Here is a 26,399-nt window from a genome sequence, read left to right as displayed (position 1 = left end):
AAGTGGGCCCCTCACCTTGATGTCGGGGAACTGGCCCAGGTACGTGTCCATGGTCAGCAGCGCCTGGTCCACCAGCTTCTGGTGGTAATCCATCCACAGCAGGTCATTGTTCTGAGACAGGCAAGAGCACGACAGTGCCACCAGGAGCGCTGGGCCACACCTGCCCCAGCGCTCACCTCGCTCACCTGGGGACCAGCCCCAGCCCCATCTCTTCACAGCTCAGTGGCTTCTCAGAGCCTCACTTTCCCCATCTGGAAGATGGGGGCAAAAGTTCCTGCCCTATTGGGGTGACTGTGAGGATCAGATACGCTGAGGACTGGGGTCAGCCAGGGAGGCTTTGTGAGTTGTGAGCCATAACACACAAATAAGGACGACCACGACCCACCATCTGACCCACCTTGGTGTGAAGGCGTGTCAGGAGAAAGGCCCTCAGAGAGGGAGGGCAGCTTGCCCCAGGGCACACAGCACGCGAATGCCCGAGAACCAGAGAGGCTTGTCCCAGAGGGCACAGCAGAGTGGGACAGGAGCTGAGACCAGGGGGCCCTCTGAGAAGAGCAGGGCCACCTGTCCCACACTCACCTCTGCGATCTTGTTTGCCTCATCCCTGCCGGGCCAATCGGGCTCATACACCTCCTGCAGACACTCATTCAGCTTCTTGGAAGCCTCATGCATGGCTGTGGGGCAGAAAGGAAGTATGTGGGTCTCCCACTGCTAGCCCTTGTCCCACCCTCCCCAGCTCTGCACCCACCAGCTCCACACGGGCCAGGTGCACTCTGCCTGCCTCCTACCTTTGACAGAGGCCAGGTAGGTCCGGAGATCCTTCTGCAGCCGGGTGCCCTCAGTCTGCAAAGAGAAGGACAAGGACCAGGTCAGGGACTGGTGGCACACCCGGTCCCTGACCCTTCTCCTTCCTGCCACCCTCACATGAATGAACCAGGCTGCTCTCCTGACAGCAGCCACTGATCAGCTGACCTCCTAAGAGGACAGCAGCTACGGTCACCACCCCTGCCTCAGGAGCCCTGCGTCCATAGGCACCCTTGCCCATGTTTGTGGGCACCTGCCCTCTTCCAGATGCCATTCTCAGCCCAGGAAGGAAGGCGGGAAGACAGAGACCCCCCTCCAGGATGACACACTTGGGGTACGGCTGAATGACACACAAACAGCACAGCACCAGTGTGCAGCAGCCCCGGCACTGACAGACCTGCCCTCAGACACCTGCAGACAAGTGACCAACGAGCACAGGAGTATGGGCAAGGCAGGTGTGGTGACCGCCAGGCCCCCTGCTCCACAAGTTCAGGTGGTGCCCAGGGACACAGAGCTCCCACTGCCTCGTACTAGGAAAAGAGGGCCTGGTGCGAGCCTCTATAGGGTCAGAAGACCTGCGGAAGAGACGGCATTAGAGCAAGGGTGCAGAATGCGGTGGTCATGGCCAGGACTCACTGGCCCCGCTGAGAGCAGGGACATAGGATGTAGAGGGAAAAGGCTGAGGGGGCAGTGGGCTGGGTGGTGAAGCTCCCTGAGCTGGGAGAGTGTCCTCCAGGGGCTTCCTGAGACAGCAGGACCAGCACAGAGGGTAGAAGCTTGGGCCAGGCCTCAAGTCCCTCTGGGACATCAAAACCAGAGCCAGGAAAGCTGAGTGGAGAACTCCAGGTTCCAGGAGGGGTGAACAACAGGCGAGGCCAGCACTGAGGTCTGAGACCATGCTCAGCAAGCTGCAGAAGTTTCCAGAAGCCACGTGCAAAGAGTGGGCTGCACACGGGCTTTGCAGCCATTCAGACCCAACTATGTCCCTTACTAGCCACGCAGCCCTAAGTAAGCTAGTGAGCCTCTCTGAACCTCAGTCTCCTCGTCTTTCAATGGAAGGTGAATGATCCCTGCCTGGCACTCCTCAGATCCAGTGAGCCGGGCCAGGCCCTGGAGCTTGAAGGTAGGCCTCAGGAGATGGGCTTCATGCTAAGGACAGGAACGCGAGGCAGAGAGGGGACTTGGGAGAGCGGCAGTGGCTGAGGCTGACCTTCGTAGTGGAAGGGCACCCTCCTGGCCTCCCCTGCCTGCTGCCAGCCCAAGCCTCAGGGACACCCATGTTCCAGATGCCTCCTGCCCTGAAGGAGGGGCAGCTGGCCATGGTCCCAGGAGATCCAACATGCCTGCAGAGCTCCAGACTGGCCGGCTTCATGCTTGTGCAAGAGCCGGAAGGTGGGCCCCATCCGTTCAGGTCCATCTCCAGGTGAAGGCCAGCAGGGACCCGGCCACCTCCACAGGCTCACCCCCAGTACCCTCAAACCCTCTTCTGTCTCCCCACTACAGGCCTCTCCCTGTCCTTAGCCGGGGCCGCTCTTCCTGCCCTGGTGCCCTAGGGGCCAGCACCTTCCAGGCAGTCTCCTCAACACCACTGCCCCACCTGACAGCAAAGAAGCAGACAGAGGGTCGGCAACTGGCCCAGTCACACAGAGACTGGGAGAGCCCATGAGACCCTCCAAGCCTGGGCACGCAGCCCGCAGCGTGTTTTGTGGGTAATGGGTAGTGATGCGGCCCTGAGAACCCACAGATCTGCCTATTATGATGAATGCTTCCATGTGACAGTAGAGACATCACAGGGAGAGCTTCAGAGCAGCACGAGATGTATAATTTAAAGAGAGGACGTGTGAAAAAAAAATCTCTAAAATTCCTTTAATCCCCCATAGAGTAGGGTGTATAACACTGGCTAATCATCATCTTTACGAACATCCAAGTTCAAGGCCCGCCGATGTGAGACTGAGTGAAGAAACAGAAGACCGCTCCACGGACACCGAGACCTCCCTGGAATTCCATCAGGGGGTCGGAGGGAGACCCTGCAGGGCCGAGGAATGAGGAAGGGTCCACCTCACTCCTGACACAGCCACCCTAAGTCTTCACAATTAAAGGCTTTGTTGGTTGAGATGAGGATTAAAGTGTGTTCATGATGGGATTCTATTGTGTCCCCTGATGTCACAGAATCTTCCAGATCCAGCTTCTCTCCCTGCCAAGCCTCCACCATCCCAGCCACACCTCTCACGCCCTCCCCACCTCCCCCCCGCAGCAGGGGTCCCCATGGGGTGGGTCGTTGTGCTCCCCCGGACTTCAGGCCGTACCAGGGCTCCTTGTGTTCCCCAAACAACGCTGGGCTGTGCGCCGGCACGTGGCACGCAGATGTGCAAGGGGCCGGCCAGAGCGCTGCCTCCCTGTGCCCACTGCAGCTGGTTTCCTAAGCTCCTCATCAGTCCCCAGGGTAGACAGAGCCCTCCCCCGACGGAGGCCCCAGCCAGCTACCCCCTGCAGGGCAGCGCCCAGGCCAGTACAGAGCAGTGTGTGTTTGCTTCCAAACCGGCTCCCTCAGCCCCTAAACAAGGATCTGAGAAGGAATTCTCTGGAGGTCCCAGAGTTGACAGAGCCCAGCTGGGGGAAGATAAGATTTGGGAGCCATTGCCCACCTCGGCCCGTGTCCCAGCTACAGGACTTGGGGGAGTCAGGAAGGACCTGGAGCAACTTCAGTGTGGCTGGGCTCAGCCAGCATCCCCAAGCCCTCGCTGCGCCTCCCTGGATATCAGTCCCCACAGGTGGCCTGAGCACCCAAGTCCCTGTGCTCCCAGTGGGTCTAGGGGGCAGGGACTGCCCTCCTATGTGGACCCCCTCTGGCTCCAGCTCTGACTTTCACCCCTCGGCCATCATTCGGGGGGCAACCTTCACTCAATAGTCAGGGACACCCATTTTGAGCAAAACCTTGGGTGGGCCCTGGGGACAAGAAGGAATCAGATTTGCCCCACCTCAGTGACAAACAGCAATGACAGCCCTGCAGCCTGGAGAGCTACAGACAGACCCTAGGAATAAGAGCTGGGATGCCCCGGAGACCCAGGATGGCTTCCAGAAGGGCCTGTGCCAGGTGTGCAGTACTCTGGGGGAGGTGTATGCAGGCCCCCATGCGCTCTCAGAGCAGGGGCAGAAGGCAGGGATGCTACTGTGACCAGCGCCAGGTGGGCCCAGGAGGGGCTGTGCATCTCGGTCCTTGTGAGAGCAGGTGACAGCAGGGTGATCTACACCCTCTCCTAGGGCCCCCCACCCCATAAGAAGGGGTGGGAGGTCCGCTTCTTTAAAGACTAAATCACCTGCCATCCTTGTCCCTTCTAGTGCTGGGCCCACTAGGCTTGGGGCTCAAAGAATCAGGAGCAAGAAAAACTCCGCCTCCAGGCTTCCCATGCCCCATTCTCTCTCTCCTTTCCCAGGGCCCCCAAGCCCACTGCAGCCTCCTGAATTCACTCCCCCAACAACAGTGACCTTCACCCCATTCCTTCCTGGTCCCCACACCCACCCCCACACCCTGCCAATCCCCACACACCAATCAAATCTAGAACTGGCTGCCTTAGCCCCAGCCTTGAACAAGACCTTAAAACCCCACCCCAACTACCAGCCCTGGCCCCTGAAAAGCCAGCCACCCCACCAAACCCAAGCCCAAGGGCAGACAGAGACCCAGTTCAGGACTGCTCCACACCCACAGCCCAGCAGCCACCTGGCAGCCTGCAGCACTGGCTATCTTTAACCCTGGACTCTCCGCCCAACCCCTCTGTCCAAGGAGCAGTGAGTGACTGCTTGCCCAGAGTCAGAGACCCAGAGAGGGATGACTCTGAGGGACAGTGGAGACAGCAACACTGTGGTTTCAGCCCTGGGGCCAGGCCACACAGAGCCTCAGCTCCCAGCTGTGCTTCCCTGACTCTGCCAAAGCTCAGCCTGTTTTTTGTTTGTTTGTTTGTTTGTTTGTTTTGAGACGGAGTCTTGCTCTGTAGCCCAGGCTGGAGTCCAGTGGCATGATCTCGGCCCACCGCAACCTCTGCCTCCCAGGTTCAAGAGATTCTTCTGCCCCAGCCTCCCAGGTAGCTAGGACTACAGGCACACACCACCACGCCTGGCTAATTTTTGTATTTTTAGTAGAGATGGGGTTTCACCATATTGGCAAGACCACCAGGCTGGTCTCAAACTCCTGACCTCATGATCTGCCCGCCTCCCAAAACGCTGGGATTACAGGCGTGAGCCACAGTGCCCGGCCAGCTCAGCCTGTTCTAAGGGGCCCCCACCACCTCCACCCCTAACCTGTCTCCCCAGCCTAACCAGCTGCCCTCAGGACAAGGCATCAGCTCCAGAGAGGAAACTCCAGGCCACGGAGCCTGGATTTCAATCCCCAACACCCACACCAGCTACATAGCCTTGGAAGATGTGCTTAACTTCTCTGCGCCTCAAGTGCCTCATCTGCAAAATGAGGAGGACATCAGCCCCCATCTCAAGGATTGCATAGATGTCTGTCAAACACAGCAGCTCTGGCCCACGGCCACAGCAACTTCCTAAAGGGCCTTCAGAGCAATCCACAGCCTGATGAAGCCAGCTGAGTAGGGACATGCCCCGGGGCTTCCCAGACATGGAATCAGAACTTAAGACCAGGTTTCTTGTTCAAGCCTCTATTTTGCAGGTGAGGAAACTGAGGCCCAAGGGGCTCCGGGAAGGAATTGCCCAGAGCCACAGAGGCAGTAGATATCCCTGCCACAGGGTCTACCTGCGCCTTGAAACTCCTCCCATAACTGGCCTAAAGGACAAGTAGCCAAGGTGGCTCCCCAGTCCCTGTCCAGGGAAGCCTGTCAGGCTGAGCCCCTCTGGCAAGCCAAGGCCAACTTGGCCCTGGGGCCTCTCCCCCCTGCTCCCAGCCCTGTCTCAGAAAGCTCCCAGCCCTCCCAGCTGCTCCCCAGCCCTCTCGCAGAATGCTCCCAGCCTTCCCAGCTGCTCTCCAGCCCTCTCCCAGAATGCTCCCAGCCCTCCCAGCTGCTCCCCAGCCCTCTCCCAGAATGCTCCCAGCCCTCCCAGCTGCTCTCCAGCCCTCTCCCAGAATGCTCCCAGCTCTCCCAGCTGCTCCCCAGCCCTCTCCCAGAATGCTCCCCAGCCCTTCCAGCTGCTCCCCAGCCCTCCCAGCTGCTCTGCAGCCCTCCCAGCTGCCCCCCACCGCCCTCTCCCAGAATGCTCCCGGCCCTCTCCCAGCTGCTCCCAGGCCCTCCCAGCTGCTCCCCGGCCCTCTCAGCTGCCCTCGGCCCTCTCTCAGAATGCTCCCAGGCCGATTGCAGATGGCTGCGGACGCCTCCCAACAGCCCAGCCTTGAGCCTGCCACAGAGCCAGGCACACACCATGCTCAGCAGATGCCCAAATCAAATCCAGCCTGCTCCGCCCCCACGCTAACCACTGCAGATACCACTCTCCGGCAAGGAGCTTCTATAGCTCCCACTTGCCCCTGACATGCAAAGTTTCCCCAAGTCTGGCCACAGTCTATTGCCTGCTCCTATCCCACCCTCCCCCTCCCCCTCCCCCACCTACCCTTTCTATGTCTCCTACCAAGGACCTAAAGCATACATACCCCATCCTTCTTCTTTCCCAGCATGCATTGCCAGTGCTCCCTCCTCTAGGAAGTCTTACATGATCTTGTCAGCCCACACTGATTACCCTCCTCCAAGCTCTCGTACTCCACAAATTCAGCTCGTGCCATTTTTCACCTGGCAGCCGAATTTTCACAAACTCCCTAAGGCCAAGGGCCACCCACACTCACCAGCTGCTTGTTGAAATTCTGGACGCACTGCTCAAACTGCTCATCCTTGGTCTCATCTGCCTTCCCCAGCTTCTGGAGAACCTGCCGAAGCCAAGAGAGAAGGGGAGACTGTTACCTTGGAAAGGAGAGTGGCCAAACCAAGAGTGCTCAGTCACCAACAGCACAGACCAGGGGCTGGGAAGCCTCTAGCCAACATCACCCAGCCCAGGGTGCCCACCCAGGGCTGCAATCCCCCAGGGCACGGCTGGGTCCATCAGGTCTTCAGGCCTCCCCACCCTCTACCCAGGGCTCGACAATAGGCCAAAAATGGAGCTTAGGACAGGCTTGATGTAGTGACCACAGCCAGGAGGAGGGAGGTTTCAAAGATGGCAGGAAGGATCGGGCACCCTCCTTGCTGATCTCACACTGCACCCCTGGGTGCTCCGCCCCCACCCTGGAAGCTGAAAAGTGAGCCAAGCAGGGGAGGGGCCAAGCAGGAGCAGCCTCACTTCTCTGCATGACTCTATTCCCTGGGCCCAAGGCCCATGAATGCCACAGGCAACAGCAGTGCAGGCCCTGAACCGACAGGAGCCATCCTGGAAGAAGGAGGGCAGCCAGGGGTGGCCAGGAGCTGCCGGGGGCCACGCAGAGTCTGCTTCCGATCTGACTGGGTTTTTAGATGTGACCTGCCCCCCCCGCCCCCGCCCCACACACACACACACCACACAAGGGCACACACATGAGCTCACAGCTCTGCTCCCAGTCTCAGAGGTGGACTCCCCCTCAAGCCCCCATGGTGAGTGGCAGCTGTCCTTCTCCTTCAGCTGTGTCGGGAAGGGGAGGGGGAGGTGAAGGATGGGTGGGCAAGGGCAGAGAAGGGGAGCCACACTAGGAGAGGGGAAAGCTTTAGGAAAGGAGGGCGCTGGCCAGGACCCTGAGAGCATACGCTGACCACCGCGCTCTCTCAGACTTCCCTCTCTGGGCCCTGCTCCTCCAATCCCAGAGCTCCACGTGATGGAGAGAGAGGTGGGAGGAGGGAGACAAAATACAGAGGCAAGGAGGGGTGGGGGGGCACGGTAGGAAAGAGCAGGAGAAGAGAAAGACAAAGAGCTGGGGCACAGAAAAGGGATGAAGAGTGCCAGGTGGGTTTGCAGGAGAGCAGAGGGGAAGACCAGGGTGGCGGCGGGACACACCCGTCTGCAGCCCAAGAGGCACCTCCATCAGAGCGGCAGAAAGGCCAACACTGATGTCTCAGCAGAGGCCTCTCCCAGGCAGTGGGCAAGACCTCACAAGAATGAGAAGGAAACAGGGGTAAGGGATGGGAGTGGAAAGCAAAGGGAGAAAAAGGTGGGCCCAGGAGCAGTGGGGAGCCCCAGGAGCAAGGGGCCAGCCCAGGATCTGCCGAGGCCAGCAGGTCTGCAGACACCCCTCCCTTCCAAGACCCGGAGCCAGCCCACACTGCCGGGAACATCAGCTTTGGGGCCCAGGGCCCAGGCCAGGGTCCTGGACCAAGGGATGCCTGGTACCAGGACAGAGCCAGGACCCTTCCCACCCTGCCGGCCCCTGTAGGTCCTATGCTGCCCTGCTGCACTTCCCCCACCTGGCCCAGGAGCCTTGGCACGGCCAGCTGCTCTTGGCCATCTCTCACCAAGCACTGCTCTGTGCCTGGCCTTGAGCACCTTGGCTGCTACAGCAGAGAGGAATCAGATGTGGGTCTCTGTCCTGACATGGGGGAACACTTAAGGCTGTGGGACCCTGGGGGTAGAGATCTCTTCTAGCCTGGGCAGTCAGTGAGACTTCCTGGAGTGGGTGGCAGCTCAGACAGAGGGGAGAGGTTGCAACAAAGGTAAGGAGACCGGAAAGACGGAGCATCTTACTGGGGAGTTTTGAATTGCTCAAGGTGACTAGAGGTCACAGAGGACGGTGTGGGAAAGTGAGAGTGGCAGCAGGGGGCAGGTGGGCACCGGGAGGCAGCCACCGATGATGCTGTGCTACAGTGGTCAGGACACAGCCCCTTGGGCAACTGCAGCTGGATGCCAAGGGCTGACACTGGGATGAGAGAAAAACCAAAACAAAACCCCCACATGAGCAAGAAAATGTACACTGCAGTCTCCCCACTGCTGCCCCTCCCTGGCAGCCACATCCAGAAGGGACCCCCCCAGAAAGTGGGCTGAGCTGGGGAGGTACCTCGCCCGGCTCAGCACAGAGCTTGGGTAGGCAACTCAGCCCCTCTGCTCAGGCACCCGCCCCACAGCCCCACCCCCTCCAAAGAGCGGAATAGACCATCAGACGGAAAAGAACTCCCAGAAGTCTACCAGAGCCACCAGAGAGAGCCAGAAGCTCTCAGAAACAGGGCAGGGACTGGCCAGCTCCCAAGGCAGGAGCACCAGGAAGGATGCCCCTTCCACGCCCTGCTCTCCCTCTCCGCAGGAAGACAGACACACTCAGCCAGCAAAAGGTCCCCAGTCTACCCCACCCACACTGGCCACCAGGGCTCCCGAGGTGTGCAGAGACAGACACACACTCGACCCAGTTCCCAAACACTGCTGTGTGCTCTGCACAGACAGCTGGAGAACTGGGGAGATCTTCCAGCCTTGAGAATGAGACACCAGCCCAGGTGAGACTCCACCCAGCAGTGAGAAGACCCTTGGGAAAAGGGACAGCTACTCTCTGAACCTCAGTCTACAAAATGAAGTGAACACTGGCACCCTCCTCAAGGATTACAAAGATCATGTCTATAACGTGCAGAGCAGTACCTGGCCCATGATATTCAAGAAATGGCAAATCCCTAAAAGGCCTTCAGAGCACCCTTCGCACAGCTGCGGGATGGGCCTGACTGACACCGCCAGCCCTCACACCAGGTCCAGGCTGATGGCATCCCAAGATGTGAGACAGAAGTCACAGATGCACACACTCTACCTGCACATGGCAAACTCCTATGCATCCTTCAAAACCTCACTCAGGTGACATCACTGTGAACTGTCCCTGATCTCTCCTTCCCTCAAAACACTCTGTACCACTTAGAGCCTGGGACCATTCCTCACTGCTATGTGATGTGCCTGTGTGTCTCGCACCCTCACCCTGAAGGAACAGCTTGAGGTCAGGGACACTGTTCCAGTCATCTGTGTCCCCGACACCCACACAGGGCTAAGCACAGGACAGACACACAAGACATTCTCAGCAGCGGCTGCTGCTCATCTGAACTGTGGGCTTTGAGGGCAGAGACATGACCCTAAACAAAACACCCCGCCTCTCAGTCTCAGGCTCCTCCCAGGCAAAATGGAAGGGTAATGTACAGAAAGCCCTCAGCCCTGAGGGGTGGAGGGCGTGACGGCGTGACAGCACGGAAGCCTGAGGCTGAGCCAGTCTCCCCAGTCTGCAGGACCTCAGGCTGCTGAAGCTCTCAGTGCTCCACCCCACCTTGGAAATGGGAGGAACAACAAGGCCACAGCATGGCCTAGGCCCAGGGAAGACCCATGGGCGAGGCTGGCCTTGGCCACATGCCATCCTCACTGCACCTACCCCCATTTCATCCATGAGGGAACGCAGGCAAGTGGCCTGGGGTCCCCATCCTCGAGGAGCTCCTGGTGTGGCTACCATAGGGAAAAACAATCTGGGCACCCCCTGCCCCAGAACAGGAGCTGGGACAAGGCCATGAGCCTAGGGACACAGATCACCCACCCCATCCGTTCCACACTTGGTTAGTGGGGCCTCCCCTGTGCCGAGCTCACAGGCAGACCACTGAGGGACACAGGGGACTCCAGGTGTCCAGGAGGGGCTGGCCCAGCAGCGACTCAGGAAAGCTGGGCAGGACAGTTGTGCTGGGTTTTGAAGGATGAGCAGGAGTTGGGTGAGGAGGAGGGTCTGGCGGCACAGGCCAGGATTTGCACTCTGTCCAGGGTTACTGGGTGAGGGCGCCTTGGACAATCAGTTCCACTGACACTCATCACACACTGATCAGGCACACTCACTCTGTGATAAACAAACGGGAGCCTTTGAAAACTTGGTGGAGGATAAGACACACAGAAGCCCAGGCAGCAGAGGTGGCCACAGAACCAACAGTCCCAGGAGCTTGATCAGTGCCACACCCAATCACCTCCTATCAGAGCTTCCTCTCACCATGTTCTCAACCCAAGGCCAGATGTGAGTGGAGCTGAAGTGCCTTGGAGGGGACACCCCAGGGCAGGGCGGGGAGGGGAGGCAGGTGGCAGGAATGACAAAGTGTGAACCCGTGGCCAGCTCCAGAACCTCCTCCTGCAAACATCCACAGGGTTCAGCCTCGCTAGGCCTCGGCTGTGGAAGGAAACCGGCCCAAGGCTCCTCCCTAGAAATTCGGCTGGGTGGTTCACTGAGTTCGCGCCGTGCCTCCGGCACCAGGGTCCACAGGGGCTCGGTGGGAGCATCCCGTGGGCGGGTGCCCCTCCCCAGCCCTCCGCCAAGATCTTTGTCATGGCCCAGTGAGAGGGCAGAAGGCCCTGGCATCAGCCGCTCCCTGTGGGTACAGGGAGTCCTGCCACCCTCCAACAGACCCCGCATGGCAGGCGAGGTCCTGACCCACAGCGTGAGTCATGGGGCACAGTCAGTGCACAGCCACCGAACCCAGAGGGAGGAAGGGCGCCCAGGCCTGTCTTGTCTGAACCAGGAGCAGCTCACCACGTACAGCACCCACCCACCATGCTCGCACTTCAAGTCACCAGGGCCGCCTCCTCAGAAGGGAAGTGTCCTCATCTCCATGTGACAGATGGCAGGTGAGCACAAACAAACCAGGACACAGCCTGACACCGTCCAGTCAGGAGGGGCCGGAAGCTCTAGCCGCCACAGTGAGGAGGGCTGGGTCTTCGGGCTCACCCGGCTGGGCCCCAGCAGCCCCTCCTGGGGTCTCTGATCCCTCCCTCGGCCCCAGAAACCAGTGGGCCCCCTGCACTTGCGGGACACACACCCACAGTCTGAATGGCATGGCCCAGGGCAGGGATAAGCACTTCCCAAGGCCCAGGAGGCCCAGGACGAAAGCCCAAGGGAGGAGGGGTGAGGGCCGCATTCCCAGTCACTCTGGTCCTGGCCAGGGCCAGGCAGAAAGCTAGGGGCTCCTCCACCAGCCAGCGGCACCCCTCGTCCCCGCAGTGGCTGCAGAGTTCCCAACACCCCACCCCCCCACACACATGGAAGGGGGGCCTCATCCAGCCAATCTCCCTCCCAGGCACCCACCACCCAGCTGCTGAGACCCCAGAAAATGCATAAGGCCCTCACCTTCCGCATCATCTCCTCCCCACCTGCCTGCACAGGAAGGGCGGGCAGAGAAGTGAGCCCTGTCTTGCCCCTTCCTCCCAGCAGAGCCTGCGGTCGGGGGCCACAGAGACAGGATGTACACCCCTGTGCCCTGGCGTTCTCACACTGAGGCTCCCCAGGCAGGCAGACACAGACAGAGGACAGGCAGGCAGGCAGGGGGAAGGCCACTGTCAGACACCCGGCCAGGCTTTCTCTGGGCCCAGTCCCAATGGAGACACCCCAAGAGGCGAAAGGGAGGAGGGCCCCTAGAACAGGACAAAGGCGAGACTTCTCCCCACCCCCGCCCCCCACCTCTGGGTCCAGTCTCGCTCCCTGACTCCTGGGGGATGTCCCTCTGTCAGTCTCTCCTTGCCCCTCCTCCTCCATCCTCTCCCACACACAGCTTGGGTCAGCCAAGCTGGGGAGCTGTGGCTGACGACACAGGGCTGGCCTCAGGGATCTTTCTGCCCTGGTGCTCCAGGGGCCCCTTCAGGGGAGACAGAGGGCAGGATGGCCAGCTGAAGGCCTCCCCGGTCACAAGCTCTGAGGCCTTGCAGGCACTCAGCTGGAGACGCCAGGGACATCGCAGGACAAGTCTGCACCGAGACCAGGGTTGGTGTGGGCAGGCCATGGTGGGCGCCCAGGCAGGGGAAGGGGTACAAGGCCCTCTGCCTCCCCTCTCCTGCCCCGAGATGCTGCCTGCTGTCTGACACATCAGGCCGGGGTGGCAGTGGTGAAAGGGGTACAAGGGGAGTCTTAAACCCCCAGGGGCAGAGGGAGCCAGTCTGAGGACAGTCCTGCAGACCCTATAGTCACCTAGTTCCCCAGCACACAACCCCTCCTCCAAGCCCATCTCTCAAATGCGAGCTGCCCCTGCAACCACACACACAGGACCCCCTCTCCCAGCTGCTCCTCACACCTCCCCAGCCCCACTCCGACAGTGGAGCCACCTAAGCCGGCTCCACACCTCCAAGTGGAGGGTCTCGGTGGCCTCCAACAATCTAGATGCCATGCAGGAGGCCATAGCAGCCCTGACGAGAGAGCAGAGGGAGGAAAAGAGGTTCTAAGCCCACCACTCACCTCCACATTTCATGTGCCCCTCTCACCTCCTTATTTTCAAAGTATAAACCTCAAAGAAAGTGGAGAGGATACTGCAGGGACTATCATCTACCTTTCACCCAGATTCACCAATCAACTGTTACCGCTTGACCACGTTCATTTTCTTTTTCCTTTTCTATTTTTTTTTTTTTTTTGCTTTTCTTTTTTCTTACTATGTTGTCCAAGCTAGAGTGCATGGCGCAATCATGGCTCACAGCAGCCTAGACTTTCTGAGCTTAAACGATCCGCCCACCTCAGCGTCCCAAGTAGCTGGGACTACAGGCCACTGCACCTAGCTAGTATTTTTACTTTTTGTAGAGACAGGGCCTCACTATGTTGCCCAGGCTGGTCTCGAACTCCTAGCCTCAAGTGATCCTCCCACCTCAGCACCCCCAAAGTGCTGGGATTGCAGGTACGAGCCACCGTGCCCAGTCACTTTTCTCTACATATGAACAGTTCCTGCATTTGTATGTTTGCCCAGCCAACAGAAGGTAAGCAGCAGAAGGGTCACTGGGATGACCTTCGATCCAGAATACTTCACCCCTAAATACTCTCAACAAATTTCCTAAGAACAAGAACATGCTCCGAAATGCCCATGATACCATAAGCACCCCCAATACGCCCAATATGTATTTTAAAATACCATCTGCCACACGGTCCACATTCAAATACCCTTGGGTGTCCCCCAAATGTCCTTTATGTCTGGGTCTAGGATCCAACCGTGGTTCACATATTGCTTCTGATTGTCGGGTCTCTTGTTCCTTTAGTCCAGAATATTCCCCGTATGCCTATTTATCAATGTTATCCATTTTTTTTTCTTTCATGATACTGGTATCTTTTTAAGGGTGCAAACCAATCACTTGGAAAATGCCCCACACTCTGGATCCATCTGATTGTTTCCTTGTGAGGAAGTTCAAGTTAAAGACTGATTTGGCGAGAGTCCTGCAGAGGGAGGCTGAGCCTTCCCACCGCACCACAGCTGTGTTAAGCTTGACCGCCGGGTCTGAGTCGTGTTTGCCAGATCTCTTGGAAAGAAAGGTCACTTTTCTCTTAGTCATCTGCAGGGCAATCACGGTCACTGTGGCAAGGCAAAAAGTTGTTGAACTTTTTGCACAGTGCCTTTACTATCCATCATTCTTTGCTACTCAGTGTGAGGTCTGTGGGCAGCTGCATCACAGTCTTCCGAGAGCCTGGAGGAGAGAAAAAACTGCAGACCTGCTGAACCAGAGTGTTCCCTTTAACAAGTCCCCCTGGCGCACCGTATGAGCAGTGAAGTCTGAGAAGCACTGCAATATCATCTTGGCCGGAACCCACTGTTACCCAGTCTCCTCCACGTGACCCGGCATTCTCCTCCACGTGACCCGGCATTCTCCTCCACGTGACCCGGCATTCCACAAAGACGAGCTTCCCCTGGTCTTCCCTTGCAAGGAGGGCGGTGAGGATATCATGAGTCCTTCGTTTTGCGTTCATGATTCATTTTGATGCTCAAACATCCCAAGTGCGACCAGTGGGAGGTTTCGGACACATCCTCATTCGTCTGCACGCGCTTCCTTACTTTCTGGCCCTAGCAGATGCTCCAGGCTCAGCCTGCACTGTCCCTGCCCCAGCGCTGGAATCAGCCATTTCTCCAAGGAACCCTGATTTCCTTTAGTGGAGAGGCATGCTCGTTGCTCTTAGGCATTTCAGCTTTCCATCGTGCTCAGAGCCGCAGGTTATTACCCCTACTTTAGAGATAAGAAAGGAAAGGCTGCGGCACCGAAGGATTTGGCTCTGCAGCTAAGAAGCAGCAGAGCTCAGATTCTGTGGCTTTGTGGTGGCGGTGAACAAGCATCATCACTCAGGTCTGTCTGCTTCAAGAAGTGAGAAAGGAGACAGACCCATGGCCTAGCAGCTGCCCTCTGAGTCCATCGCAGTGTTCCTTCGGAGGCCACACTGACTGTGGGCTGTGGCACCTGCCCCAGGCTGGTGACTGCACCAGGGGCAGCTTCCTGGTCTCATCCAGCCCACGGAAACTCTCTCCCTCCTCAGAACCCAGTGAAGTCACACGTACAGAGGTGTCTTCAGAGCAGCAGTGGTTAACCCAGAAGCTAGCACTCACTCTCCTGGTGACAAATGAGGCTTTGTTCTCCCTCCACCCCCCCGCCCCACCCCACCCCAGAGCTGCTGCTGCACCCTCAGGTGGGGAGGGGAGGGCATCCAGACCTGCAGCCAAGGACATAGGGGCTAGAATGAGGGTCCCAGACTCCCTGGGAAAGCTACAGGCAGCTGGGCCCCTTGCAGCCGCCCCAACTGTGGCTGCAAAGGGGAGAAGTGGCCCAGGTTCCTGCTGGAGAGCAGAGCCCAGGGGCACTGGGAAGTGAGTCCCAGGAAGCAAGCCCAGAACACACAGCACACTTCTTAGCGGCTAGCCACGCTTCAGGCTATGCCTTCCAACTTCTCAAAGGCACAATGACTTTAAAGATAAGTGCATTCCATCCAGAGGCAAGAATGCTCCCCAGCCCTCAGGGCCCCACACAGCAGCACAAGCTCGGCCATGTACACACAGCAAGCACCCCCAGTGTGAGATGATGCCCACGCACGCTCACACACACCCTCCCTGGCAGAGCCACCTGTTCATGGCCCTCCAGTCGCTCCTGGGCACAGTAGGAAGGTGGAGGAACCCTGAAGAAGCCACAGAGACAAGCAAGAGGCAGAGGGAGGCCCGGAGAGAGCCCATAATAAGGAAGGAGCCCGAAGGAAAACCAGAGATGGGGAAACCAAAAGCGAGCCCAGGGCAGCAAGATGCACCCTCACCAAGAAGGGCCCAGCACCTCTGGGGGAATGGGGTCCTCCCCCTCAGCTCACACACTCAGGGCTGCTCCGAAAGGGGGACCTGAGCCAGGCCTCAGCCTCCTTCCCTGGCTCCTCTGTGCCCCCATACCTGGGGCCCCCATGTCCCCCGGGCTGGATATGAGGCGGTGGCAGGAGGGGCTGGTTCTGGGGACAGGCATCTGTCAACCTGCCCTCCCTCGAGGGAGATGCTGGCAGCTCAGCTCTCACTTCAGAGGGCACCCCCTCCCCATCAAATTCCTTCCCCACGGAGCCCAGTTGAGGCCCCCACATGTGCCCCTCCAGGTAAGCTCCACAAAGCTCACAGCACAAAGCATGACCACCAGGGAATCTCTCCTCCAAGGACTCACCTTGGGGGGCCCACCACCCTTGAACCCCCTCTCGTTGGGCTCATATCCCTAGGCCACCCTGAGATGATGACTGTTGGTCCTATTTTACAGATGAAGAAACCGAGGGTCAGGGCGGTCACTGGGCTAATGAGCAGTAGAGCCAGGATGCCACGCCTGATCAGTTCCAAAGCCCAGACTCAACTTTGGACTCCAAAACTGGGGCACACAGACACTGGGGGGAGCGGGCGGTGTGTCTGGAGCTTGCTGAAGAAGATTCACACTCCATCTTGCTTTGATCCAAAGATCGAACTGGTAAAGAAAACACTTTTATGACATAACCAACATAGACAGCTTGTGGATTAGAACGCAAAGCTGACAAAGATTTTCTCTATGAAATACAAAACCGGGAAGACATTCCTCCCAGGAAGGCCTGGCCTCGCCCCCACATGGTGATCCATCTTTTTTTCTTTTTTTTTTTAAGATGGAATCTCGCTCTGTTGCCCAGGCTGGAGTGCAGTGGTACAATCTCGGCTCACCGCAACCTCTGCCTCCCGGGTTCAAGCGATTCCCCTGACTCAGCCTCCAGAGTAGCTGGGACTACAGGCGCACGTCACCACGCCTGGCTAATTTTTGTATTTTTAGTAGAGATGGGGTTTCACCATGCTGGCCAGGCTGGTTTCGAACTCCTGACCTCGTGATCCGCCCGCCTCGACCTCCCAAAGTGCTGGGATTACAGGCATGAGCCACTGTGCCCAGACAGTGATCTGTCTTTTTAACAAGTCCGTGACCCCCAGGAAGCGCCTGGCCTTGCCCCCACATGGTGATCCGCCTTTTTAACAAGCCCCCATGCTCCGTCCCCTGACACCAGTCCACAAAGACTCATCACACTTTTCCGTGGTCCCCTGCTCAGAACGGCTGACTGAGGAAGCTGCCTGGCCTCTCTTGGGAGGCTGTCACTCTAAAATGATGATCTCCCTCTTTTTGGTGATTTTCCCTTTCCTTTGTGAAATACTGGTGAGAGCAAAAAGTGGTGTTGGGTTTTCTCTTTTACATGCTTAACTGACAATAAAAACTTGACCAACTACGTCAGCCCCACAACAATACCTTGCCGGTCAAAAACCAAAACACAGAGAGCCCTCCCAGCCCGGCTGGCCCCTGGAGGTCCTTTCTGCATCAGAGCTGGCAGCCCAGCCCAGCCCCGCCCCTGAGAAAGAAGGGGGAGGGGAAGGGAAGTTGGCAGGGTCTCCTCCTCCACACTCATCTCTGCAGCTGGAAGGGAAGGCTCCCGCCCCGGAGAACGAGTGTCCAGTTGACTCCAGGCCAGGAAAGCCCCCTCCCCGTCCTCTCTCTCATCCCTCCCAGGGTGCCTGAAATTCCAGCCAGTTCTGTAGATAAGCCTATGGCCTGCAGCCAGGGTGGTGCCACGTGGACCCCAGAGGAAGCCAGGGTGGGCTGCGGTGGCCTGGGGAGCCCATAGCAGAGCACACAGCGTGAGTGGAGGCAGCAGGGGCCAGAGTCAGGCTGGGAGCAGGCTGGGGTGAGCACTCTCAGAGCGGCCGGTGGGGCTGGACCAGCCCAGGGCAGTGCAAGACAGACGGCAGAGCAGGAGCCGCTCATCCAAAGGCCACGTGTGCTCAAAATCCTAGCAGGGGAGGGAGGCGTTTCACAGTGAGGAAACTGAGACTCCCATGTCAGTAAGCAATGAGCTAGAATCACACGAGGCCCACTGCTCCCAAGCCCATGGATTTTATCAGCCACCCCACCACCTTCCACCCAGGAGGGCTGGAGGACCCCCTGGAGCATGACTGGCTCCCCTCCCCTCGGGACTATACACCAAGCCGAGTCCATTGTTAGCAATCAGCAGAACCAGGTGTCCACCAGCAAATAGAGGAGTTTCTAGAAGGGCTAGGCCCACCCAGACCACTATCGAGCGCCCAGCCAGCTGCCCAGGCCTCCCCCTCCAGCTTCTTCCCCACCCAGCCAGCACTTAGTGGAAGAAAGGAACCTTCCAGCAGCCCCTCCACTGTGAAGAGTCCCCACCCTGGCTCTGGGACGTGGCCTTTCGGCTGTAGGGGCTAGTGGCTGCGGTGGTCACATTGTGGGTGAGCTGGCCAGACGCAGGAGGAATCTTCTCATAACTCAGTTCCTTGAGAGGGGTGCCAAGAGCAGGACAGGTGCAGAATCAGAGCCTCCCCTGCCAACTCCCACCCAAAGACGAAGGCAGCTTCCTCTTCTGCTCTCTCACCTCACAACAGGCATTTGGAGGCTCAGCAACGTGCCCTGGTGGCAGTGTGCCTGGCCCTGCTCTGTGGGAAGCCAAGCAAGGTCTCTGCCCTGGAGGAGCCAACGCTCTAGGAGGGAGGCAATGTTGAAAGGTGCTGTGAGCCTCGCAACAAAAATGCAGCAGGGGGGCGGGTGCGGTGGCTCACGCCTGTAATCCCAGCACTTTGGGAGGCCGGTGGGGGGCAGATCGCCTAAGGTCAGGAGTTCCAGACCAGCCTGGGCAACATAGTGAGATCCCACCCCCACCAAAAATAGTTTTTAATTAGCTGAGTGTGATGGTGTGCACCTATAGTCCTAGCTGCTGGGGAGGCTAGGGCAGGAGGATGGCCTGAGTTCAGGAGTTCAAAAAATGCAGTGATCCCTGACCACACCACTGCACTCCAGGCAGGGTGACAGAGCAAGACTGTATCTCTTAAAAAAAAAAAAAAAGAGAGAGACACTGAAGGGCAGGTGAGGAAACTGAGGCACGGCCTTAACAACTCCCCAGGGTCACGCAGCCAGGCCCAGGATCCCAACCCCAGGCCTGGGTCCAGCGGTGAGGAGCTTTAACCACTGCACATGCGGCCTCGGCCCCCAGGACCAGAGGCCCCTGGAAGACTCTGGCCCTTAAAACCCAGCGTAGAACGTGGAACCCTGGAAAGCTCTGAGCCGAGCCTTGATTTTGCAGCCTGTAAAGCTCCCAGGCTGGCACGTGTGCACACTTCAGAAGTGCAGTGGGGCCGGGCGCCTGTTCAGAAGCTGACTGCACTGACCCAGGTGGGAGGCAAGGGGACTGTGTGATCTGAGCTACTAGAGGGAAGGGGTGGTCATCACCTGAGATGGGGACATGTGTTGGGGTAACAGCTGGGGGTCACAGTGAGTTTGCAGTGCCCAGAGATGTCCAGGAGGAAGGTGCGGACACAATGGCCAGGAACCCTGGGGTGGACTAGACACACCCCACCATCAGGTCTCTATCACACCCCAGCCCCACCCACCTGCCCCTCAGTCCTTCCCACTGCCCACTCTGGATGACCAGCTCAGGGCATCTAGTCTGGGCAGCTGGCCAGGGACCCCTTCTGGTAGGAGACACTGCTGGGGCAGAAGGTGCCGGGAGCAGGCCCAGGCTGTGCAGCCCTGGGCAGGTAAGCTTACCTCCCTGACCTGCTGGGTCTCATCACTTAGTCAGAGCCAAGAACTCCCTCAAGGGTGTTTAAGGGTGAAGTATGATCATGTAGGTAAGAGGGCCCAGCTGCTGGCACTGGATTCCCCCCTGCTCCCCCTACCCAGGGCTGAAAGTTCCTGCAGTCTTCCCACCCTAGTCCCCAATGCCCTACTCCCCCAACCCCCAACCCACACAAGCCTTCTCCGCACCTGCTGCCCAGTGCACCTGCTCCTATGGCTCACAGTCCACTACAGCATGGCCAGTTCCTTGGAACAGCATATACCAACCACCACCCTTCCTCTCTCCAATCAAGCTCCCCTCTGCAGCCTCCTTGCCTGCAGCTCTGCAGGGAACCTGCAAGCCACCCCATTACCCTGGGACCCTTTGGGAAAAGGGTAAACCGATAAAAGGCCCCACGGAAATCAACCAAACAGCTGAATATAGTGGCCATCGCAGGAAGGCCAGCCTGGTGCAACCCGCTGTGGCCACATGCGGAGCCCTGATGGGCCTCGCTACTACTCCACATCCCAGTGCCACCCCCACAGGCCGTCAGCAAGGGCATAGCCGCAGGACATCAGTGACACAGGGTGACCCTCCACCACTTCAGTTGTGCTGGGTGGGGCTCGCTGAGGACAGCCTGTCTCCACAGGCACGCACCCCACCCTTGGCCCCAGCCCTCCACCCACCTATCCCTCCACACAAGTGTGGGTGCTATTCTCAGCCCAGCTCCAGGACGCTGGCCATAAACACAGAGTGGAATCTGCTTCTCCAGCCCACCCACCTCCCACCCTCATCACCTGCTTCCTGAGCTCAGTGGGGGAACAGCCTGTGCTGGGAGAAGCAGAGCACCAGCCCAGCCCCAGCCAGGGCACAGCTGTGGGTGGGGGGCGGTGACAGCTCTCCAGTAGCCAGGGCAGGGGAGGGGGAAGGTCTGGCCAGCATCCACCCGCCTTGGGGCCAAGTGAAGGTCTGAGCTGGGTGGGAGGGCAACCGGCCACGGGTCACCACACACTCCCACAGTCTTCATTAGGAAACTCTGCCTCCCTAGCAATGCCAGGCTATGCTGGCCCTTCCCATCACCTCCTCCAGGCAGCCTTCCCCGACTCCACTCCAGGCACAGGGGCTGACTTGTTCTTCTAGATGCCTTCAGGTTCTTACACATCTGTTTCTGTCTGAGAAGCTCAACCTAAACATGCAACCAGGCTATTCATTCCTTAATCAAAGTCCTCGGTTTCTACATCTATGACACTGGAACTAGTAAATGGTGCCTATGGGAGGTATGTGTTTATCTCAAACACATCATTGGTATTACTTCAAACAGTACTGTTGTCATTTCTGCTATTCAAAGGAGTGAATGCCCAGAGTCAGCTTTAGATAGCACTCACCCAGAAGTGCCCACTGAGGCACCAACAGGCACCCCACACAGCACAGTACTGAGGAGGCTGCCCTCACCCCAGCCCCGGGGCATTCTCAGGCCTTCCTCTGCCCAGTGCTGTTCTAGGGGCTTCCCTGCCTCACCCTGGCCTGTCCAGCATGCCGTGCCCCTCCATACAAGTGTGAGTGCTGTTCTCAGCCACAGGGGCTCCCCCTCTTTGCAGATGCAGAAACAAAAGCCAAGGCTGGCAGGTTCTGAGTCCCAGAGAAGAGGAGAATGGACCTACTTCGAGTCCAAGGCTGATTCCACTGTATTTGGCCCCAGAAGTAGGAAACCAAGGCTGGAGGAAAGTTGGGAAGGAACCAGAAGGGGATGAGGTGTTTGATCAACAGGTAATCAGATCAAGAATAAGGGCTGGCTGACCAGGCATGGTGGTTCATGCCTATAATCCCAGCACTTTGGGAGGCCAAGGTGGGAGGATTGCTTGAGGCCAGGAGTTCAAGACCAGCCTGGGCAACATAAGGAAACCCCATTTCTACAAAAAAGATTTTTTTTTTTAATTAGCCAGGTGTGGTGGCATGCACCTGTGGTCCCAGATACCCGGGAGGCTGAAGCAGGAGAATCGCTTGAGCCCAGGAGTTGGAGGCTGCAGCAAGCTATGATTGTGCCATTACACTCAGCCTGGGTAACAGAGCAAGACCCTGTCTCAGAAAAGCAACAAAAGAATAGGGGCTGGTGGGTGGGGGGAATGGAACGGAGAGCCAGAGGGGACACGAACATGCAGAGGGAGTCACGTGGCTACCCCTGCCCTACCCCATGGCCCCTACCTTTGGCCCTGACCCCAGCCTTGCCCCTTCCCCAGGCTCTTGGCCCAGCTCTCCGCCTGGCCCCTACCCCACATGCCACCCTCCACCACACCCCTACACCCTCCCTACCCCCCATCCCTGCCCCTGCCCCAGGCCCTGGCAGGTGGAATGAACATTCAGGGGAGCAGAGGGGCTCCGGGCTTCCTCCCCCTAACCCTGCCCGTCCTGTGCTGTGTGGCAAGAAGGAGTGGAGTGAGATAAATATGAAGGGCTACAGGGACATGGATGTGGGGGACAAAGGCACTGCCCACCCAAATAAGGATGTCAGCACACAGTGGGACAGAAGTGGACATCGCCCAGCCCCACCCTAATGGGCTGTGTGACTTCAGCAGGTGCCATCCCTCCCTGGGCATAATCCAGGTCCCACTAACCTTAGAGGGAGGTAACAAGAACAACAGGGCCCAGAGAGGCTGACCGCTGCTCAGCGGGCTGCCCCGTGTGGGAGGCAGTGCTGCTGACTAAAGGCCCCGAACACCTGCCCGCAGTCCCTAGCACCACCAGGCTCAGCCCTGAGGCCAGCCACCAGCTCAGGGGCATGCTGCAGGGGGCAGCAAGGGCCTCCCACTGACCCGCAGCCTTGGGCAAGTCACTAGCCTTCCAGAGGATCAGCCCTGCAGTCCCAGTCATCATCTAGAACGGTCCCCAGAGTGTGCCCAGGTCCCTTCACTAACACATCCAGGCCTCCTCCAAAGCTCCCTGGGAAGGGCCAACACAGTGCAGTGCACTTGGGGAAGGGAGTCAGGGACCCCATGCAGGAGAGAGGACAGAGGTCCCAGAAGCCACAGACCACACCTACACCCCCTGTGCCCGAAGGGAAGAGGAGCTTCTCCTGCACTGTCCCCTCGTCCCCCAGGGCTCTCTCCACCAAAAGCAGCACAGTTCAACAGTAAGGGGCTGAGTAGACAGAGGGGCTAATCCCCCTAAAAAAAATCCCAGGAGGGAGCCAAAGGAGTGGGGCACAGCCTGGGGGCCCCCCACAGATGCCAGGTCAGCCCCCGGCCACCCCCACGCTAGGGCTGTCCACAGAGAGAGGGGTCAGGGCAGGAGGGCAGAAGGGGAAGCGGGGGCTTACAGTATCACCTGGAGCCTGGCCCCCACAAGGCCCTGTCGGGGCTCAGGACACAGCACCCCAAAGTGTGGTACTGTGGCTCACCGCAGACTCTGAACAAAGGGCATGTGAAAGGCCTCAGGGGTAAGCTCTCTGGGACCTTCTCCTGCCCTTCTGTCTCTCTCCCCTCTTTTTCCCTGCCCAGGTGAGTCATCAAAACTTGAATTTTTCTTTCCCAAGGTGAAGCATAAAGACCAAAACCCCTTTTCCCCAAAGCCAGCCATGAAACCCAGAGAGTTCACTCTCTCCCACTCCCTTCACCCCTGAAGACCCTCATTCCACAGGGGTCCTGCACTCTATGTGGGAGGAAGCCACACAACACAGAGAGGCTGGAAAGAAGCTGAGCCGACAGGCCTTGCTGGGTTCCCCCTCGGACTGTCACCATTAGGTCACACCCGCTGTCCCGTCACATGTCTACACGGCTGTCCATTCCTCACCAACTTATGCCTGAAAACAGACAGTTCTCTCTGGTCCTTGCGTCTTCATCGTTGAAGGCTCCCGTGTCATGTAAAATGGTGATTAAAGAAATGTGATGCTTTGCCCTTGGAAACCTGTCTTTCATTAGAGCGGTGTCAGCTGTGGCCCTTATGATGGGTGAGAACTATATCACACGTTTCCGCCCCTGCCGTTCTCTCTGGACAATCCCCTCCCCTTCCTTCCTTCCCAAGGCCTCAAGCCCTACCATCTGGATTCTGAGCTAGGCCTGGACTCCCTGGACTCCTCCAGTGCTGGGGGGCCCAGGCCTAGACTCAGACGGGACGGCCCTAGAGGATACACACGGAGGGCATGGGTGCAGCTGGACACCCCCCACTGGCCTAAGGCCCCGCTCCCCACCCTGGAGCAGGGCTAGTCCACGAGCCGGCACCCCGACCTTCAGGGTCCTCGTGTGTGAAATGGAGACACCTGTTCTCCCGTTTAATCCTCATGACAACCCTCCCACGCAGGATACTATCCCACCTCACAAAAGGGGACACTGAAACTTGGAGGGGAAGTAACTTGTTCAAGGTCAAAGCACTTAGGAAGAGCAGAGCTAGGATTTGAACCTGGGGCTCTGAGACTTGAAAATCATATTCTTTCCACCTTGCTGCATTGTGTAAGGTGTTTGCAAAGCCTTATACAAAGGCTTTTATCCTCTGAAGCCTCACACGCCAATTCACTTGGCACTGTGTGCCTACTATGTGCCAGAAGCCAGGAACACAGGCACGATGGGTCTAGCCTCCCTCTTCAGGATTGAGACCAGCAAGCAGCGCTGTTAGCCCATTTTATGGAAGTCAAAAGGAGATGAGGAGGGAGAGCAGGAGCAGGAATCTGGGGGCTCCCGCTGCCTGATAGCCAGGAGGCCAGTGCAACCTGGGAGCTCCAGGTCCCTCTCTCCCTCCCCGCATGGCTCAGGCACACAGTCCAAGCACTGGAGTGGCGCTGAGCCGACTGCAGACTGTGGGGAAGGCCTCCCTAGTCTCTCGCAGTGCAGCAGGCAGGGTGACCCGCAAGTGCAGTGGCACAAAGCCGGACGCTGGCATCAGGTTCTGTCCTTGCTGTGATCAGGGCTCCCACAGTGCTGACTCAGCTCCCCCTGCCTGGCCCTGCAGCCCACACCCATTCCTCAGGGAGGCTTCTGAAGTCGGCCCCAGGCCAGACCAGCCCAGGATCAACAGACCCTGCCCACTAGCCCCCAGGTGGTGCTGCCTCCAATGCCCTCAGGGAAGGACCCCCTCACCTGGGGCCTCCTCCAGGCCCATGGTTCACCAGACCAGGAGGACAGGGTAGGCGGGTCAACTCGGGGAAGGCGGTGACATTCCAGCTCAGCCAGGCTGCCTTCCAGGACAGGCTGCTTCACTGAGTCCTTGCAGGGAGATGGGGACACAAATAAATAAACTCCTGGCTTGGTTTATATTTCAGAAAAAGAACAAGATTTGGGTCCTGTCCCAGGTTCAGCAAATGTATCCAATTAATTGTGGATTCTGCTTCTCAGTTTAGAACAAGAGTCAGCTTATTCCTCGTCCTGGAGTCCCCTCCCAAACCACTAACATCCCCCAGGATCCCTGCAACTCTTTCTTTGTGGGAGGTGGGAGGTGTGCTTCTCCGGAGCACAGTCAGGCCAGCTTCATTCAAATCTGATCCTCCCGGGTCCCTGGATTCCTGTGGGTACCCAGGTCCCCTGCACCACACCTCCCTGGTGGGGTCACTGGGGGATCCCAGGAGTATGGAAATCCCAAGGTGAAGGGCCCGGCTCTGTGGGTTCACGTTCCCTCTGGTGTGCCAGCCTCCTGGAGCCACCCAGGGGCCCCACTCTCACCCCCAAACATATGCCAGGTGTTCCCCAACAAAGGCAGCCCCCACACTGATTTTCATTTGAAGACAATGAAGACATCTGCACCTTAACAGTCCCTTCCAAGCTCTTCTTACCACCTCCTTCCCACTCCCTGGACTCGGGGATGGGGGTGGCAGTGCCTGGGAAAGGCCAATTTGGGGCCAAGTCTGAGGCCCAGGAGGGAGGGAATCCCAGAGTTTCTCCAGCCTCTGTTCTCATCTGCCAGATGGGGCCATAGTTTGGTCCCACCTACCTCACAGGGCACAGAGAGAAACAAATGGAAAGCAGCGAGTGTGATGGTTCTTAGTAAATTACATAATGCAACAGAGGTGCAATGGCTCTGCCCCCCTGAACCTTCCAGACCCAGCCGGACCCAGCAGGAACCCAACTGCTGCCATTCTCACTCACAGGAGTCGGGAGTTCACCTTGTTTTGCTGAGAGAGGAGTCTCCCACTTCCCGGTTCCCAGGTGGGCACACTGAGGCTTGGTGGCCCACCTGGAGCCTGTGGTCTTCCGCTACACAGCAGGTTCCTCCAGTAAGCCAGTGAGTGAATGAATAAATGATGCCAGACCCTCTCCTCCACCCCCAGCTCTGTGCCCCTCATCTGGCCCCTCCAACCTTGGCCCCACCCTCTTTCGCCCTCTCCTCCCCATTCTATCAGGGTCTAAGTCAAAGGAGAGCTGACTTCTGTCCTGGGGAGGTGAGACCATCAGCTCCCAATTTAGCTTTTTCAGCCTCTACAGGTGGTGGGGAGAGAATGGCGGGGAAGCTCACTGAAGTTCACTTTCAAGAAACCTGTCATAAGCACAGACAACAAGCTCAAAACACAAAAGCCAGAATGACGCCTATGGGCTGTCATGAGATGCTCCCCGGGAAAGAGCGTTTGCATCACCCACCAGGGAGGGCAGAGCTGCGTGCTTCCCCCATACATCCTCCCAGACCCTCCAACAAGCCCTGGGCAAGTGACTTGCCCAGCGCCACACAGCGGGGGAGCGGCCCCAAGGGGATGAATTCCTTCCTCCCTACATCCTAACTTTCCTCTTCCCCTTTCTCTCATTCAGTGTCTCCCCTCCCTTTGCCAATCTGCCTGTGATCCCAGGGTCCAGCTCCGAGCTCCAACCACCCCATCACCTGCATCTGGCCCCTGACACGTAATTAGACAGCTCATGCCACTTCAGGCCAGAGAAAAAAGGGGAGCTGCCATGGGCCAAATGGATAGGAG

At 58.3% G+C, this 26,399-nt stretch overlaps 1 protein-coding gene across 25 annotated transcripts in view; it reads right to left on the bottom strand.

The window, feature by feature from the left end:
• Positions 1 to 26,399, bottom strand: part of BIN1 (bridging integrator 1) — a 58,875-nt gene that overhangs the window by 21,858 nt on the left and 10,618 nt on the right. For 22 of the 25 annotated variants that reach the window (XM_063631279.1, XM_055261496.2, XM_063631282.1 and 19 more), the window contains exons 2-5: positions 6,593 to 6,673; positions 789 to 843; positions 580 to 674; positions 16 to 111 (exon numbers count right to left, since the gene is read on the bottom strand). In XM_063631279.1, coding sequence (XP_063487349.1) covers positions 16 to 111; positions 580 to 674; positions 789 to 843; positions 6,593 to 6,673 — 327 coding nt within the window. Of the gene's footprint in view, positions 1 to 15; positions 112 to 579; positions 675 to 788; positions 844 to 6,592; positions 6,674 to 11,818; positions 12,147 to 26,399 lie in introns of those variants that run through there. The other 3 variants (XM_063631288.1, XM_063631281.1, XM_063631287.1) reach the window with 3 other exon arrangements.

Source organism: Symphalangus syndactylus, chromosome 22 (assembly GCF_028878055.3).
Source record: "Symphalangus syndactylus isolate Jambi chromosome 22, NHGRI_mSymSyn1-v2.1_pri, whole genome shotgun sequence".
Taxonomy (NCBI): Eukaryota; Metazoa; Chordata; class Mammalia; order Primates; family Hylobatidae; genus Symphalangus; species Symphalangus syndactylus.
Note: the sequence above shows the minus strand (reverse complement) of the source record. Positions and strands in the feature narration are given on the sequence as shown.